The sequence below is a fragment of the Chlorocebus sabaeus genome, chromosome 9, assembly GCF_047675955.1.
Source record: "Chlorocebus sabaeus isolate Y175 chromosome 9, mChlSab1.0.hap1, whole genome shotgun sequence".
In the NCBI taxonomy this organism is placed as follows: domain Eukaryota; kingdom Metazoa; phylum Chordata; class Mammalia; order Primates; family Cercopithecidae; genus Chlorocebus; species Chlorocebus sabaeus.
In genome coordinates, this window is record NC_132912.1 from 52,570,942 (window position 1) to 52,585,037 (window position 14,096).

General features: G+C 51.3%; 1 protein-coding gene across 1 annotated transcript; it reads left to right on the forward strand.

Moving 5' to 3' along the window:
- Window positions 1-1,470: 1,470 nt before the first annotated feature.
- On the forward strand, window positions 1,471-6,631 carry GDF2 (growth differentiation factor 2). The gene is made up of 2 exons (XM_007962653.3): window positions 1,471-2,028; window positions 3,866-6,631. The coding sequence occupies exons 1-2, from the start codon at window positions 1,683-1,685 to the stop codon at window positions 4,807-4,809; spliced, it is 1,290 nt and encodes a 429-aa protein (XP_007960844.1). The 5' UTR covers window positions 1,471-1,682; the 3' UTR covers window positions 4,810-6,631.
- Window positions 6,632-14,096: the final 7,465 nt, after the last annotated feature.

Below are 14,096 nucleotides of genomic sequence, written 5' to 3' on the forward strand. Positions count from 1 at the left end.
AAAGCTCCTGGTCAAACCATGATGCAGGCGTCTGCCCTGTCCTCACTTCTCCCGGACCACACCCCACTCTGCATTTGCAGCTCCATTTCTTGGGCATGGCACCCATTTATTCATCTTTTCTCTGCCCCATGCAATTCTTGCGCTGAGCTGGATCAAAGCCCAGCGCACTTCCAGTCCTCTTCCCAAGCAGCATTTCTGAAGCAGCACGCTTCCCGTCTTCCCCTGGCCCATGTCATCAAAGGACAGAGATAGCAAGTTCTGTCCAGGCCCAGCCATTCAGGGGCTCCTGATTTCACCCATCCTCCTCTGCAGTCAGACCACAGCATGCTGTGGCCCCTCGTGCACCCCCCTAAACCTGCTCAGCTCTCTGCAACCTCTCCCCGACAGCCTCACCAGCATGGAGCATCTTCCCCAGAGTAAACCACCAGGCACAGCATACCCTGGAGTATTTCTAACCATGCTCCTTCTTTGCTGTACTCAAAGCCACACATGATGGAAATGGACAGAGTCTAAGTGTGGACACACTGCTCTTAACACAGTCCTAGGGCCCTTTCCTGGGCCACAGCTTGTCAGCCTCCAAAGGCCAGGGGATCATCTTCTTGGCATGTACCAGTCTCAGAACAACTCACCTACTCCCCTGTCTACCAGATTGCGTGGTTCTCCCTGCTGATGAGTGTGGGCCAGGTGGCTGCAAGTCAATGTGAGCTAAGAGCGCCCTACAACAGGCCAGTGACAGAGCTGGGATGCAGGGATGTGGGGAGCTCCCTGCAGGCTGCAGTGTGTTGTGGAGCTCTGACAGAGCAGGCTGGGGGAACCCGGGGCTCCAGCTCAATCAGGTGTGGGCTGGAGAAGGGACATCCAGAATGCTGCCACCAAGCCAGCCTGGGGCACAGCATCCTCTTCACCCCTACAACGATCTTCTGAATGGGAGGCTCCAAGAGCGCGGTGACTTGTTCCAGGTGACATTTGCAGGGAATCGGTGAGGGAGCTGAGATCCCAGCCTCTGTCTAGTCTGACTTATCACCACACTAAATTGCACGAGAGCCATATTCACTCATGATCTCTAATGCTCAGCAATGCATCCCACCAACAGAGCAGGGAGCCTTAGCTGGCAGGTTCCCACTCTGCAAGGAGCAGGCCTCTTCTGAGCCTTGATGTGGTCCCTACACTCTCCCCATCTCCCCAGCCCCCACAGTTCACTGTGCTCTTGCGCTGTCCTTTCTATATTTGGAGGACTTCTTGGTCTTGTTTCCTGGATTCTTCACTACTGTGGCCCAGGAGATGGAGCATATGTCACCCTGCCTGGAGATTCTTCTAAAGAGCCCTGGCAAGGAAATGAGAAAGGATCCTAATTAGGGGGCAATAACCCCCTGGAGAAGCACAGATTCCTTACAGTAGGCCGTGTCCTTCCCACATGCCCTGTGTGTTTGTCAGATGTTTATAGAGTCTTCATTAACGGAAGGCTCCCTCAGATAAGACGTCGGAGCGAGGCATCGAGTGGATAAGCACAAGTGGAGGACAAACCAGCCCGGCAGCGGGCGAAAGTGGGTGCTGGCCAGGACGGTTCCTTCAGAGCAAACAGCAGGGAGATGCCGGCCCGCTCCTTCCCGTTTCCTCCCCGTGCCCACTAACACAGCACGGCTGCCTGCAGTCTCCTCTCTGGGTGATTGTGTGGGCCCAAGATGTGTCCTGGGGCACTATGGGTGGCCCTGCCCCTGCTGTCCCTGCTGGCCGGCTCCGTGCAGGGGAAGCCACTGCAGAGCTGGGGGCGGGGGTCTGCTGGGGGAAATGCCCACAACCCACTGGGGGTGCCTGGAGGTGAGCTGCCGGAGCACACTTTCAACCTGAAGATGTTTCTGGAGAACATGAAGGTGGATTTCTTGCGCAGCCTTAACCTGAGCGGGGTCCCTTCGCAGGACAAAACCAGGGTGGAGCCACCACAGTACATGATCGATCTGTACAACAGGTACACGTCTGATAAGTCCACTACGCCAGCGTCCAACATCGTGCGGAGCTTCAGCATGGAAGGTAGGGTCTCCGCTTGCACCGGGCACGCTGGGGTTGGACTCACAGGTCCACAGCTGCTTTCATCAGGGTGGAGGCCGCTGGTCATAGGAGGCTCTTCAAGCTTCCATTTAAATTAGTTACAATGAAATATAATTAAAACTTAGTTCTTTAGCCTCACTAGCTTCCTTTCAAATGTGTGGCTAATGGCTTCCCTATCAGGCAGTGCAGACTGCAGAACATTTCCATGGTCACTGAGAGTTCTACTCGGCGCTTCTGCTCTGAAGGATTCACCTTCCCCGGGCTGTGTGCCGCATTTCACACAGCAGGTGCACAGGGATGCCAGCTCCCTTTTTTCCACCCCTTCTGTTTACTCTCCTCTTCTTTCCATCTCTCCCCTCTGATTCACTTCTCTTCCTTTTCCCCTTCCCTTCCTGTCCCCTTCCTACTTCAAAACAGAACAGACAACCTATTTCACCTCCAACTAACTGGTGTATTTTTAAACTTTGAAAGCACAGCTATTCCTTTCTTGTGAAAGGGTTTTAAAAATCAGATGAAATTCTTTGACAGAGAAGTGTTGAAAGAGAACCTAATTGTTTTTAAATAGAAATGTATCTGATTTAGAAGGACTAGAAGATAACAAACACGGACCTAGGACCTATGTCCTAACTCAGTCAAGCTCACATGATGCAGGGGGAAATAAGTTTCTGAACAGTGAAACTGTTCAGTCAAAACTTGCAGCCACCAAGGGTACCCACCCATGTCACCTAGGAAGTGTTAAGCTGCTGGATTCTGACCCAGGCCTGTCCATCTGCACAGCAGGCTTTTCCTGCTGCTGCCGTCTCCCTCTGAATGTCCAGGAGCACAGAGCCTCTCCCCTCCTGGGTCTGAGACTTGCAAATGGCTTAGGGGCCTGGCTCCATACCACATCCAGGCCAGAGCTAACCGGTCTGCAGAGGCAGGACTGGCAGTTCAAAACCTGCCAGCTAGGTTTCCCTATAGCACCGGGTCTCCACACATGTGGGCGCATAGCAAGTGCCCAGAAAATGCAACCTCTTTTCCCTGTCTGTGAACCAGCCGTGGTATAGCAGGAGTGTGCTAATGACAAAGTGTCAGCCCAGGATAAATGGGATATTGAGTTAACTATGTGGCTAAAAGGAAAGCCCCATTTTTGCTTGACATGACAAAGCAATTGAAGCTAATAGATTTTTTTCCTGAAACACTAAAACCAATTATCCACTTTCGCTTTGTTCAGAAATTACAATTTCAAATGATGCATACACTGTTTAGAGGCTGAGATTTTTGATATTATCTTAATATTGGGATTTCACTGTCCCCACCCAGGATCTCGCCTTTAAATTCATGTACTCAGAATCTTCACTCAGGATCTGACAGTGAGTTTTGCTGTTTTCTTTATGTACTCACTAGCTGTGTGCTAGTAAGTCCCAGGATACTTAACTAGCTGCGTGCATTTTGGCAGTTAACTGCCTTGAATCCCAGTCTCCACATCTGCAAATGTGGAATAATAATTAGATCCTCCCAGGGTGAGTGTGAGGATTAAGGTGAAATTTACACTGCAAAGCTCCCAGTGTAATGCCTGGCACACAGTAGATGCTCAATAAACAGTAGGAACTGTCAATCCCAGTTGGAGGCATCTCCTGCCTTTGCTTTTCTTTGGAAGATCTTAAGTGTACCTTTGAAAATACTCTTATACCTTAAGGGCTTGGGTGAAACCAAATAGAGATAATACAGACCAAAACTGTTATCCCAGATGCTCTTCTGTCTAAACCCTGACACTCAGCTTCAGTGTCATGGAAACAGACCCTTCGGCAGATGCCCACCAGGTGTGTTTGCATTTCAGATGCCATCTCCATAACTGCCACGGAGGACTTCCCCTTCCAGAAGCACATCTTGCTCTTCAACATCTCCATTCCCAGGCACGAGCAGATCACCAGAGCTGAGCTCCGACTCTATGTCTCCTGTCAAAATCACATGGACCACTCTCACGACCTGAAAGGAAGCATGGTCATTTACGATGTTCTGGATGGAACAGATGCCTGGGATAGTGCTGCGGAGACCAAGACCTTCCTGGTGTCCCAGGACATTCGGGATGAGGGCTGGGAGACCTTGGAAGTGTCCAGCGCTGTGAAGCGCTGGGTCCGGTCCGACTCCACCAAGAGCAAAAATAAGCTGGAAGTGACTGTGCAGAGCCACAGGAAGGGCTGTGACAAGCTGGACATCAGTGTCCCCCCAGGTTCCAGAAACCTGCCCTTCTTTGTCGTCTTCTCCAATGACCACAGCAGTGGGACCAAGGAGACCAGGCTGGAGCTGAGGGAGATGATCAGCCATGAGCAAGAGAGCATGCTCAAGAAGCTGTCCAAGGAGGGCTCCACAGAGGCAGGTGAAAGCAGCCACGAGGAGGACGCAGATGGCCACGTGGCTGTGGGGTCGACTTTAGCCAGGAGGAAAAGGAGCACTGGGGCTGGCAGCCACTGTCAGAAGACCTCCATGCGGGTAAACTTCGAGGACATCGGCTGGAACAGCTGGATCATTGCGCCCAAGGAGTACGAAGCCTACGAGTGTAAGGGTGGCTGCTTCTTCCCCTTGGCTGACGATGTGACGCCGACGAAACACGCTATTGTGCAGACCCTGGTGCATCTCAAGTTCCCCACAAAGGTGGGCAAAGCCTGCTGTGTGCCCACCAAACTGAGCCCCATCTCCATCCTCTACAAGGATGACATGGGAGTGCCCACCCTCAAGTACCACTACGAGGGCATGAGCGTGGCAGAGTGTGGGTGCAGGTAGTACCTGCCTGCGGGGCTGGGAAGGCAGGCCAAAGGGGCTCCACATGAGAGGTTCTGCATCCCCCTGGGCACAACAAGGACTGATTCTATCTGCATGCCAGCCTGGAGGAGGAAAGGGAGCCTGCTCTCCCTCCCCACCCCCCAACCAAAGCATACACCACTGAGCTCAACTGCCAGGGAAGGCTAAGGAAATGGGGATTTGAGCACAACGGGAAAGCCTAGGAGGGTTGTTGGGGTGCAAGGAGGTGATGAAAAGGAGACAAGGGGAAAAGTAATCCAGAGTCAACAGAAAACAACAGCAGTGAGCCAGAGGAGCACAGGCGGGCAGGTGACTGCAGAGATTGATGGAGAGTTAGAGAGGTGGAGGAGGCTGGCTTATTCCAAAACCCTTGGGGAGTAGAGGGAAGGAGCAGGCTGCGCGCCACACCCATCACTGCATGTTATTTCCTACAATCCAGTTAGAGGGGCATGGCTTCCAATTTAGAGACAGAGAGACAGAAACACAGGCAGATCAAGTAGCATTGGTCAATGGCATGATTCCAACCCAGAGTTGTGGGACACCAAAGCCCAGGATCTTCCCAAGTGCCCCGCTGCAGTTAAGCAGGTCCTCTCCAGCTAAAGAGCAGTGAGACATTGGGAGCCCAGGAGTGTTGAGGCCGGGCCAGGCTGAGGCCCATCAGTCACAAGTGTGACTGGGCTGCTTGTCACATACAGGGCGTGGTCTGGCCACTGTTGCCAGTGCTCACTCAGCGGCCAAATGCTTTTTAATATCACCCCTGAGGCACTGAAAAACTAACCCCAGGCCAACTGCAGGACAGAGAGAGAGGTCAGGACAGCAGCCCTGTGGGCTGCATGATACACTGTGGCCAGAGCTATTGTGACCCTCTGGTGCAGTGCTCCCACGGTCAATGGTGCACACAGGGCCACTCACTGTCCATGGACTGATACCATGTGACCATTTGAGAGGGCCGGGCACACTTTCTCCTGAGGGAAGGAGTAGCCTGTGGCCAGCACTTCTGCAGTTACTCAGCATAGCCAGACCACCAGGATGCGGTGCCCAGGGTGCCCCCCAGCGACAGCCCAGGGGAGATGGGCCTGGATTTGAATTTGTTGGAATTAAATGTGCTCTTGCTTTGGTCTTTGAAACATACCTATTTTTAATCCTTGGTGACATGTCCTCAAGTGACAAGACTCCAGCCTTCCTGGGCGAGGCTTCCCCAGCCTCGGAAGAGCTGCAGTCCTTATCGGCGATCACTGGCTCTGCCTGCATTTGCTGGCTCTCTTGAGTCACGTGCATCCCAGCGCCCCGCCTGGGCTCGGATTGTGGGACCAGATTCAGCCTCCCGGAACCCAAGGGATGATAAGGCTTCCATTTGCTCTGTGTTTCACCCTCTCCTCTGACTCTCCTGGCCACACATGGAACGGGGCAGTATGAGGAAGAGTCTGAAAGTGATGAAGAGTGCACCTATAGCCCTCTGACCTCCAGCCAGAGCAGGGCCTAGAGGAGGCTTACAGAGGCCAGTGCCTCTCCCCATGGTTGAAGCTCCCGTTTATTTAAAAAAAAAAAAAAAAAGGTGGGGGGTGGGGAAAGCGTTATGTTAAATGTTTACATGGAACCAATGAACAACTTTAACACAAATATACAACACAACATTCTTGTTTAATTACTGGTGTTAGAGAAAATATGAATTCCTGCTACATGCCGGGCAGTGTGGTGTTACAATGCTATTCCGTGTTGGGTGTTGAGCATCTTCTTTCAGTCCTGGTGCTGTGCTTCTGTGCCTGCTTGAAAGCTTCACTTGGAAATAAAGTCAAATGTCTAATTTGCAGCCGCTCCTGAATGTGAGACCCGATCTTGAGGACCCTGTAGACTCACACCCTGCCTACCCCACCCTCCAACCCCACTGGGATGGGTCTCCTTTTCCTAAGGAGGCAGAGGGGAGGGGACAGGCAGCCGCCTCAGGGCTAGGTGGATGCAGGTGGGTGGTGTCTGCAAACTGGGTGAGTGACCTGGTGCGTGCACACTGGGGTGAGCGATGCAGTGTGTGCACACTGGGGTGAGTGATGTGTGTGCACACTGGGGTGAGCGATGCAGTGTGTGCACACTGGGGTGAGTGATGTGGCGCGTGCACACTGGGGTGAGTGATATGTGTGCACACTGGGGTGGGCGACGCAGTGTGTGCACACTGGGGTGAGTGATGTGGTGTGTGCACACTGGGGTGAGTGATGTGGTGTGTGCACACTGGGGTGAGTGATGCGTGTGCACTCTGGGGTGAGTGATGTGTGTACACACTGGGGTGAGGGATGTGTGTGCACAATGGGGTGAGTGATGTGGTGCATGTACACTGGGGTGAGCGATGAGGTGCGTGCACACTGGGGTGAGTGATGTGTGTGCACTCTGAGGTGAGTGATGTGTGTACACACTGGGGTGAGTGATGTGTGTGCACTCTAGGATGAGTGATGTGTGTACACACTGGGGTAAGTGATATGTATGCACTCTGGGGTGAGTGATGCGCGTGCACTCTGGGGTGAGTGATGCGCGTGCACTCTGGGGTGAGTGATGCGCGTGCACACTGGGGTGAGTGATGCGTGTGCACTCTGGGGTGAGTGATGTGTGTGCACTCTGGGGTGAGTGATGTGTGTGCACTCTGGGGTGAGTGATGCGTGTGCACTCTGGGGTGAGTGATGTGTGTACACTCTGGGGTGAGTGATGTGTGTGCACTCTGGGATGAGTGATGTGTGTACACACGGGTGAGTGATGTGTGTGCACTCTGGGATGAGTGATGTGTGTACACACGGGTGAGTGATGCGTCTGCACTCTGGGATGAGTGATGTGTGTGCACTCTAGGATGAGTGATGTGTGTACACACTGGGGTGAGTGATATGTATGCACTCTTGGGTGAGTGATGTGTGTGCACTCTGGGATGAGTGATGTGTGTACACACTGGGTGAGTGATGTGTGTGCACTCTGGGATGAGTGATGTGTGTACACACGGGTGAGTGATGCGTCTGCACTCTGGGATGAGTGATGTGTGTGCACTCTAGGATGAGTGATGTGTGTACACACTGGGGTGAGTGATATGTATGCACTCTTGGGTGAGTGATGTGTGTGCACTCTGGGGTGAGTGATGTGTGTGCACTCTGGGATGAGTGATGTGTGTGCACACTGGGGTGAGTGATGTGTGTGCACTCTTGGGTGAGTGATGTGTGTGCACACTGGGGTGAGTGATGTGTGTGCACTCTTGGGTGAGTGATGTGTGTGCGGTGAGTGATGTGGTGTGTGCACACTGGGGTGAGTGATGTGTGTGCACTCTTGGGTGAGTGATGTGTGTGCACACTGGGGTGAGTGATGTGTGTGCACTCTTGGGTGAGTGATGTGTGTGCACACTGGCGTGAGTGATGTGTGTGCACTCTGGGGTGAGTGATGTTGTGTGTGTACAATGGGGTGAGTGGAGTGCTCATGTATGGGCTACTGTGTGTGAGAGGTTGGGACGTCTGTGTATAGCGGTTTGCAAGTCAAAGATGACACTTACTTCCCTGCCTTCCTCTACCTCCCCACATGTCAGGAAAAAGGGGCCCTGAATTGCCCTAAAAGACAATCCTTAAGTCCTCCCCTCCTCTCCAGCCTAACACCACCTTCTTGTTCTCTCCACGCCAACGGGGCTGCCCTGCTGGCCCCACTCCCAGCCCCATAGCTCCAGGCAATCTTCTGAGTGGCCCATCCCTAGTGCCACCACCCCAACCCCCTCCTAATGCTCCTGATAGACCACTCTGGCTTTGAGGAGGGCCACAATGTTCCTCCTACAAGGTCATCATTAGCCTGGCTCTGAGAGCTGCTGACATCTTGTCTTGAGTCCCCTGGGGAAAAGGCCTGTGTGCTTCTCATCTTGGTCACTCCTGGAGGGCCAACATGATTGGAACAGACGTGCAGTGACAGGATGTGCAAGGAAACACCCGAAGCATGTTCCCTGGCCTCCGTGTCACTGGGTGATTCTTTTGATCACATTTCCTCTGCCTGATGACTGCCATGTTCCAGGCTGCATTTGTAATGTTTCCTGAAGTATTTCCCTTGCTTCCATCAGGATGGTGATCTTACCAACGTCACATGGATGAAGAAGTGGAAGTCCAGCAAATCCAGGGGCCTGTCCCCAGCCATACACTGAGTTGGCAGGATGGCCAGGCTGTCCTCTTCCCCTCATTGTGACCTGACCTCTGTACCACAGCAAGTGGAGAGAGGCTGGGGAATGCCATGTAGAAAGCAACAGCGAGACACATGGAGAGACACAGGCAGTGAGACAATGGGGATGCAGAGAGGCTGCCAGGAGCACCTCTGAGCACCAGCCCTGGCCCAGCACTGCCTCCAGTGCCTCTAAATAACCAGCAGATGAGCAGGAATCTTTATCCTACCTTTTGCAAACACATAGGAGACAGAAGCACTTGGAGCCCTCACACTTTGCTAGAGCCATAAGCCAGCAACTGCTGGAGCCAAAATTTGAGCTCCAGTTTGTGACACCAAGCCCAGATTCTCTCTACTGTATGGACTACTGTCCTGGTGCTTTCCTCAGTGTCAAGGTTAAAGTCACACTCAAAGGAAAAATCAAAACGAGGCCATAAAAAAACAAACACAATCTATGCTCTCCTGGGCAAATGCTGCCCTACCAGGGTGCTGCCCCGTCTTGGACTCCGCCCACCCTGGGTTCCGCCCTCTCTGGGATCATTCCTCCCTGGGCATTGCTGTCCCTGGGCACTACCCTTCCTGGGTTCTCTCTGCCCTTGATTCTTCCCTCCCTGGACTCTCCCCTCCCTGGGCTCTTCCCTACCTGGGGACCACTCTCCCTAGGCATTGCCTTTCTTGCCCCGCCAGTGTGAGAATCTCTGGTCAGCCTGGCACCTGTAGGGCACTACCCACTTAAGAAGAAGAAGTGCTATTAGCAGGGTCACTAAACATTAGGGATGTCCCACTTTCAGAATTCTACCATAATTGGAAGAGAAGAATCCCTGGTCAGTACTTTTGGGAGTGTGCAGCCTTCTGTTTTTCAAGCCTGGCTTAACTCCACAGCGCCCCGCCCCACTGAACTCAGAAGCTCTTTTTCCCTGTGGAGCACCAAGGCTTTTGTTCCATATTTGGTTCTTCTGATCTGCTCTCTCTGCCCTGGACATCAGCTCCTCCTCAGAATCTTCCTTAGATTGCTGCCATGCCTACCCCTGGGGCCTTTTATTCTGGCCCCCTAAGATAGGCCCACTTGGACTTGGAAGGCTCCACACCATCATCCCCGGTGGTCCTCACAGCAGCCCTCAGAGAGGTGGGTTTGCTCCTCTGCAGATGAGGAAGGGAGGTGGAGGAGGCAGTGCTGGGCACACAGCAGCGGAGCCCGGGCCGCTGTCACCTCTGGAGGTGCACCCCCTTCCCTGGCAGCCCTGCAGCAGGCCTGGCCTCCAGCTGTGATGGTGCAGAGATGGAGGAGAGGCCAGTGGGACCATGCTGGCCTTTCACCCACAAGGGGCCTGGCTCCGAGAACGTTACCGTGCTCGCAGGCTCAGGTGTGTGGCCCACTAGGCGCCCAGGCTCTGTGCTTGGTTTCATGGTCTGCTGTTGCCATCTTGAAATGTGTAATTAGTTTAGAAGAAGGGGCCCGCGTTTTCATTCTGCACTCAGCTCCACCGATTCCAAATGCATGTAGGGGGTGGCATCTTGGTTTCTCAAGTCCCAGACATACTTGGGAGGTGTTTCAGGCCTCAGGGGTGACTTGGTCCTGGGAAGACAGGAGTCTGAATGTTGCTGCTAAGAGTTTGCCCAGGAGTCCAACAGCCCTGCCTGCCTCCTCAGGAGCAGGGTGAGGAAGCCCTGAGGCTTCTCCATTGTGTCAGCCAAGGTCAGAGAAACTGCTCATCTCTCAAAGGCCAGCCTGTGACCTCCGTGCAGCAGCGCCTTGGGGGAGGGCTCGGAACTGCTGCCACTTCTTCCCTGGCCTTCTCCCGAAGCACCAAGGAAACCATGCCCAAGGCAGGCCACATCTCAAGCCAGCGGGGAACACAGGTGGTTTATGCAGGGTCATACTGAACAAATCTTTAGAACATTTTTCTTTTCCTTTACAAATCATAGAATCTGAGCCTTGGAAAAAAGCACCTACTCCAGGCAGAAACCTGCACAGCAGTGGCCTCAGCTTTCCTGGAACACTTCTGGCTCAGCCGCTCACCGCTCTCCCAGAAAGCCCGGTTCATGTGAACACGCCCATTTATCTGGAGATGTTCTCGAGCTTGAGCCAAAGCCTCTCTCTCCACAGCACCCTCCCATGAGCTTCTGCTCTGACTCCACAGTCCCCTTGGTCCTGGAGAGCCGTGACATATGAGCCATCTCCCTGGAGGGTAGAGGGGGTTAGGCTTGGGCAGAAATGGACAGGGTTCTAGCCAACCAGGGACCCAGGGCTGGGTCAGTTTCTGGATCAAAGTGAGAAAAATGAAGACGATGAAATATTGTTTGTAAAAGCCAAATACAGTTTTGGGAGTGTTCAAATATCTTCCTACATTTTATGAAATAATTGAGACAGTAGGTAATAGGTTCGTGGGGTTTGTTTTAATAATGTTCAGACTTGGCAAAATAAAATTGTGACAACTTTGCATTGATTTTCAAAATGATTATTTGAGACATTATTTCAAAATGATTATCTGTTGCCCAGGCTGGAGTGCAGTGATCTTAGCTCACTATAACCTCTAATTCCTGGGCTCAAGCAATCCTCCCTCCTCAGCCTCCCAAGTAGCTGGGACTACTACTACTACACAAGTTCTGACCGAATCCCAGAAGTGGGAAGATGAGGTGAACACAGATGCTAGTCCCACGCAGGCATCGGCACTGGCATGCTCTGAACCCTTAGTGAAAAGCAGCTGCTCTACTAACCAAAGGAATGAAGATCAACAAGAAGTTTCTATTAAAGAGACCCCAATACTCACACTCGCTGAAAGAGAAATCTTGACTCCAAGTGTGTATCTTCAAAATCAATATTTAATATGGAAAGATTCAGTATATTAATTTTAATTAAATTAATTTTAAAAATAAGTTTAGCTTTAATTTAGTATAATTTGATGTTAATTGAGCATTGCTTTTCATAGTGAAAAACAGGAAACTATCTAAAATGACCCAAAATAGGAGAATAATTTAATGAACTGTGGTTAGTTCCCTTCCTCTTTCTTCCTGGACCTGATTTGGGGTGAGGTTAGAGAGCAACCAGTTTTTCTCCAGAAGTCACTGGGGCACACGGCTGAGGGGCAGCAGGAGATAGAAAGATAACAAGACTGTGTGTGTCTTCAGTTACCCCAGAGACCAGCCTCTTTTTAAGCCTCAAACAATACAGGTTTGAATTGAAGCAGAGCCTGACCAGGAATGACAGCTCCCTCACCCACACCCGCCCCAGACACATAACCGGGTACACATGTCCACATGGGCACACCACACACCACATGTGGACATGTCCACACACGGACACACCATATATGATTTAATATATTACATTATAACTTAATATATTCAATCTTTCCATATTTCATATATTTTTTAAGATAGAGGCTCTGAGTCAAGATTCCTGTTACAAAGAGTATGAGCATTGCAAGACTCTTTAACAGAAACTTCTCGTTGATTACATACACATCACCTGTGTGCACACATGGACATACCACACATTAACACATGCCTGTACGTACGTGTGTGCATGTATACACATGTGCACCACACATGTGCACACCCGCACAGGCTCACACATACATGCAACAGGAATTTCTGATGCATTCGGCAACTTCTGAAACTACTAAAAGGCTCAGAGGAAACACCCTCTTCTTGGGCGAACTGAGGCAGAAAGAAAGGAAGAGAAGAAAGGGTGTCTGAGGATGCTGTGGTTTACAATCAGGACCAAAGTCAGACGTAGAAGAGAGAATTGGCATCAAAGTGTTGTCTGTGTGTGTGCTTAGCCTTATTTATAATTATGGAAAAGCAAATGGAAATGATAGCAAGATTCCGTTCTATATTCATTAGATTTGCAAAAATGAAAGCATGTAACAATACAGCATATTGGCACCGGTAAGGGGAGGAACGGGCACTATCATCAGTGGCTGGTGGGACTGTCATGGCTTCAGTCATCCTGGAGAACAATTCGGCAGCATCAAATAGAGATGAAACACCTAGAAACTCCATTTACTTATGCCCATTCTGGAGACACGCTTGCACATGAGCAAACAGGCACTGCGGAGAGAAGACTGGAGCATTACTTGGAATCACGAAAGGCTGGCCATGGCCTCATAGTGGTGCCAAGCACCTGCCCAGATCAGGACCCCTTCGCCTCAATTTGCCCAGGTCCCATTCCGTCCCTGCGGACAACCTCCATCCGAGAATGGCATGACAGGCATGAAGGCTTGGCTCTGGCTTCAATTTGGGGTGACTTTGAAGAGACAACCCCACTCCCCTTGGAACTGGCTGAGGTCTGTGGCAGCTGCATCACTCTCAAACTTTCCTTCTCTCTGTGCAGTCCAAGGCCCTCCCCTCCTGACAAGTGCAGCTCCCTAGGGTGCCACCTTCATGCTTCCTGTAGCCAGTCCCATCTCAGTCTGTTTCACTGGAAACCAGAACTGTGACAGACCAAATATCCATCAGTCACTGAAGAGCTGACTAAAGAGTGATATATGGCTATATCATAACGTAGAGCCATTAAAAATCATCCTAGTTGACGCACACTTGCATGGCTACATGTCAAAAATATAGTGCTGAGCAAAACGAGCAGGTTGTGGAGTGGCATGTGATATCTGGCACATACATAAAAACCCACAGAGCGTCTGTGTTCCAAGGATATGCTTATATATAAAGAAGTAGTTCATAAAAGGACCAGAAAGACACACAGCAAATGGCAGGAAGGAGAAGAATGTCAAAAAGACATGTCACTTAATTGATAATGGTCTTTTTTACTTCTGTGATTTTGTAAAATCCATACATGGAAACAAGAATGGAAGCGAATGAGCTGGTGTTGAGAGTAGGTGGTTCTGGGTGATTTTGTCCCCCCATTGCACTGACACCTTCATGCCTGATTGTCTCTTACTGACCTGTCAGCTCTTAGGAGAGTGTGTAGGCAGAAAGCTAGGGAAGAGAGGTCTCAAAGTTCATCCGCACTCCCAGTCTCCTGGTGTTCTGAACTTGCACATTGACATTTCGCCTCGGTTGGTGGGGGGTGACATCCCTAGTACTAAGGGCATTAGGAGGTCTCAGCATAAGTAAAATGAAGCTGACCCTGGAAATGACTCTTGGAAGCA

Coding starts and splice junctions, on each gene's coding strand:
- GDF2 (XM_007962653.3), top strand. CDS start 1,683: ATGTGTCCTGGGGCACTATGGGTGGCCCTGCCCCTGCTGTCCCTGCTG. Junction 2,029..3,865: donor GCGGAGCTTCAGCATGGAAG/GTAGGGTCTCCG, acceptor TTTGCATTTCAG/ATGCCATCTCCATAACTGCC.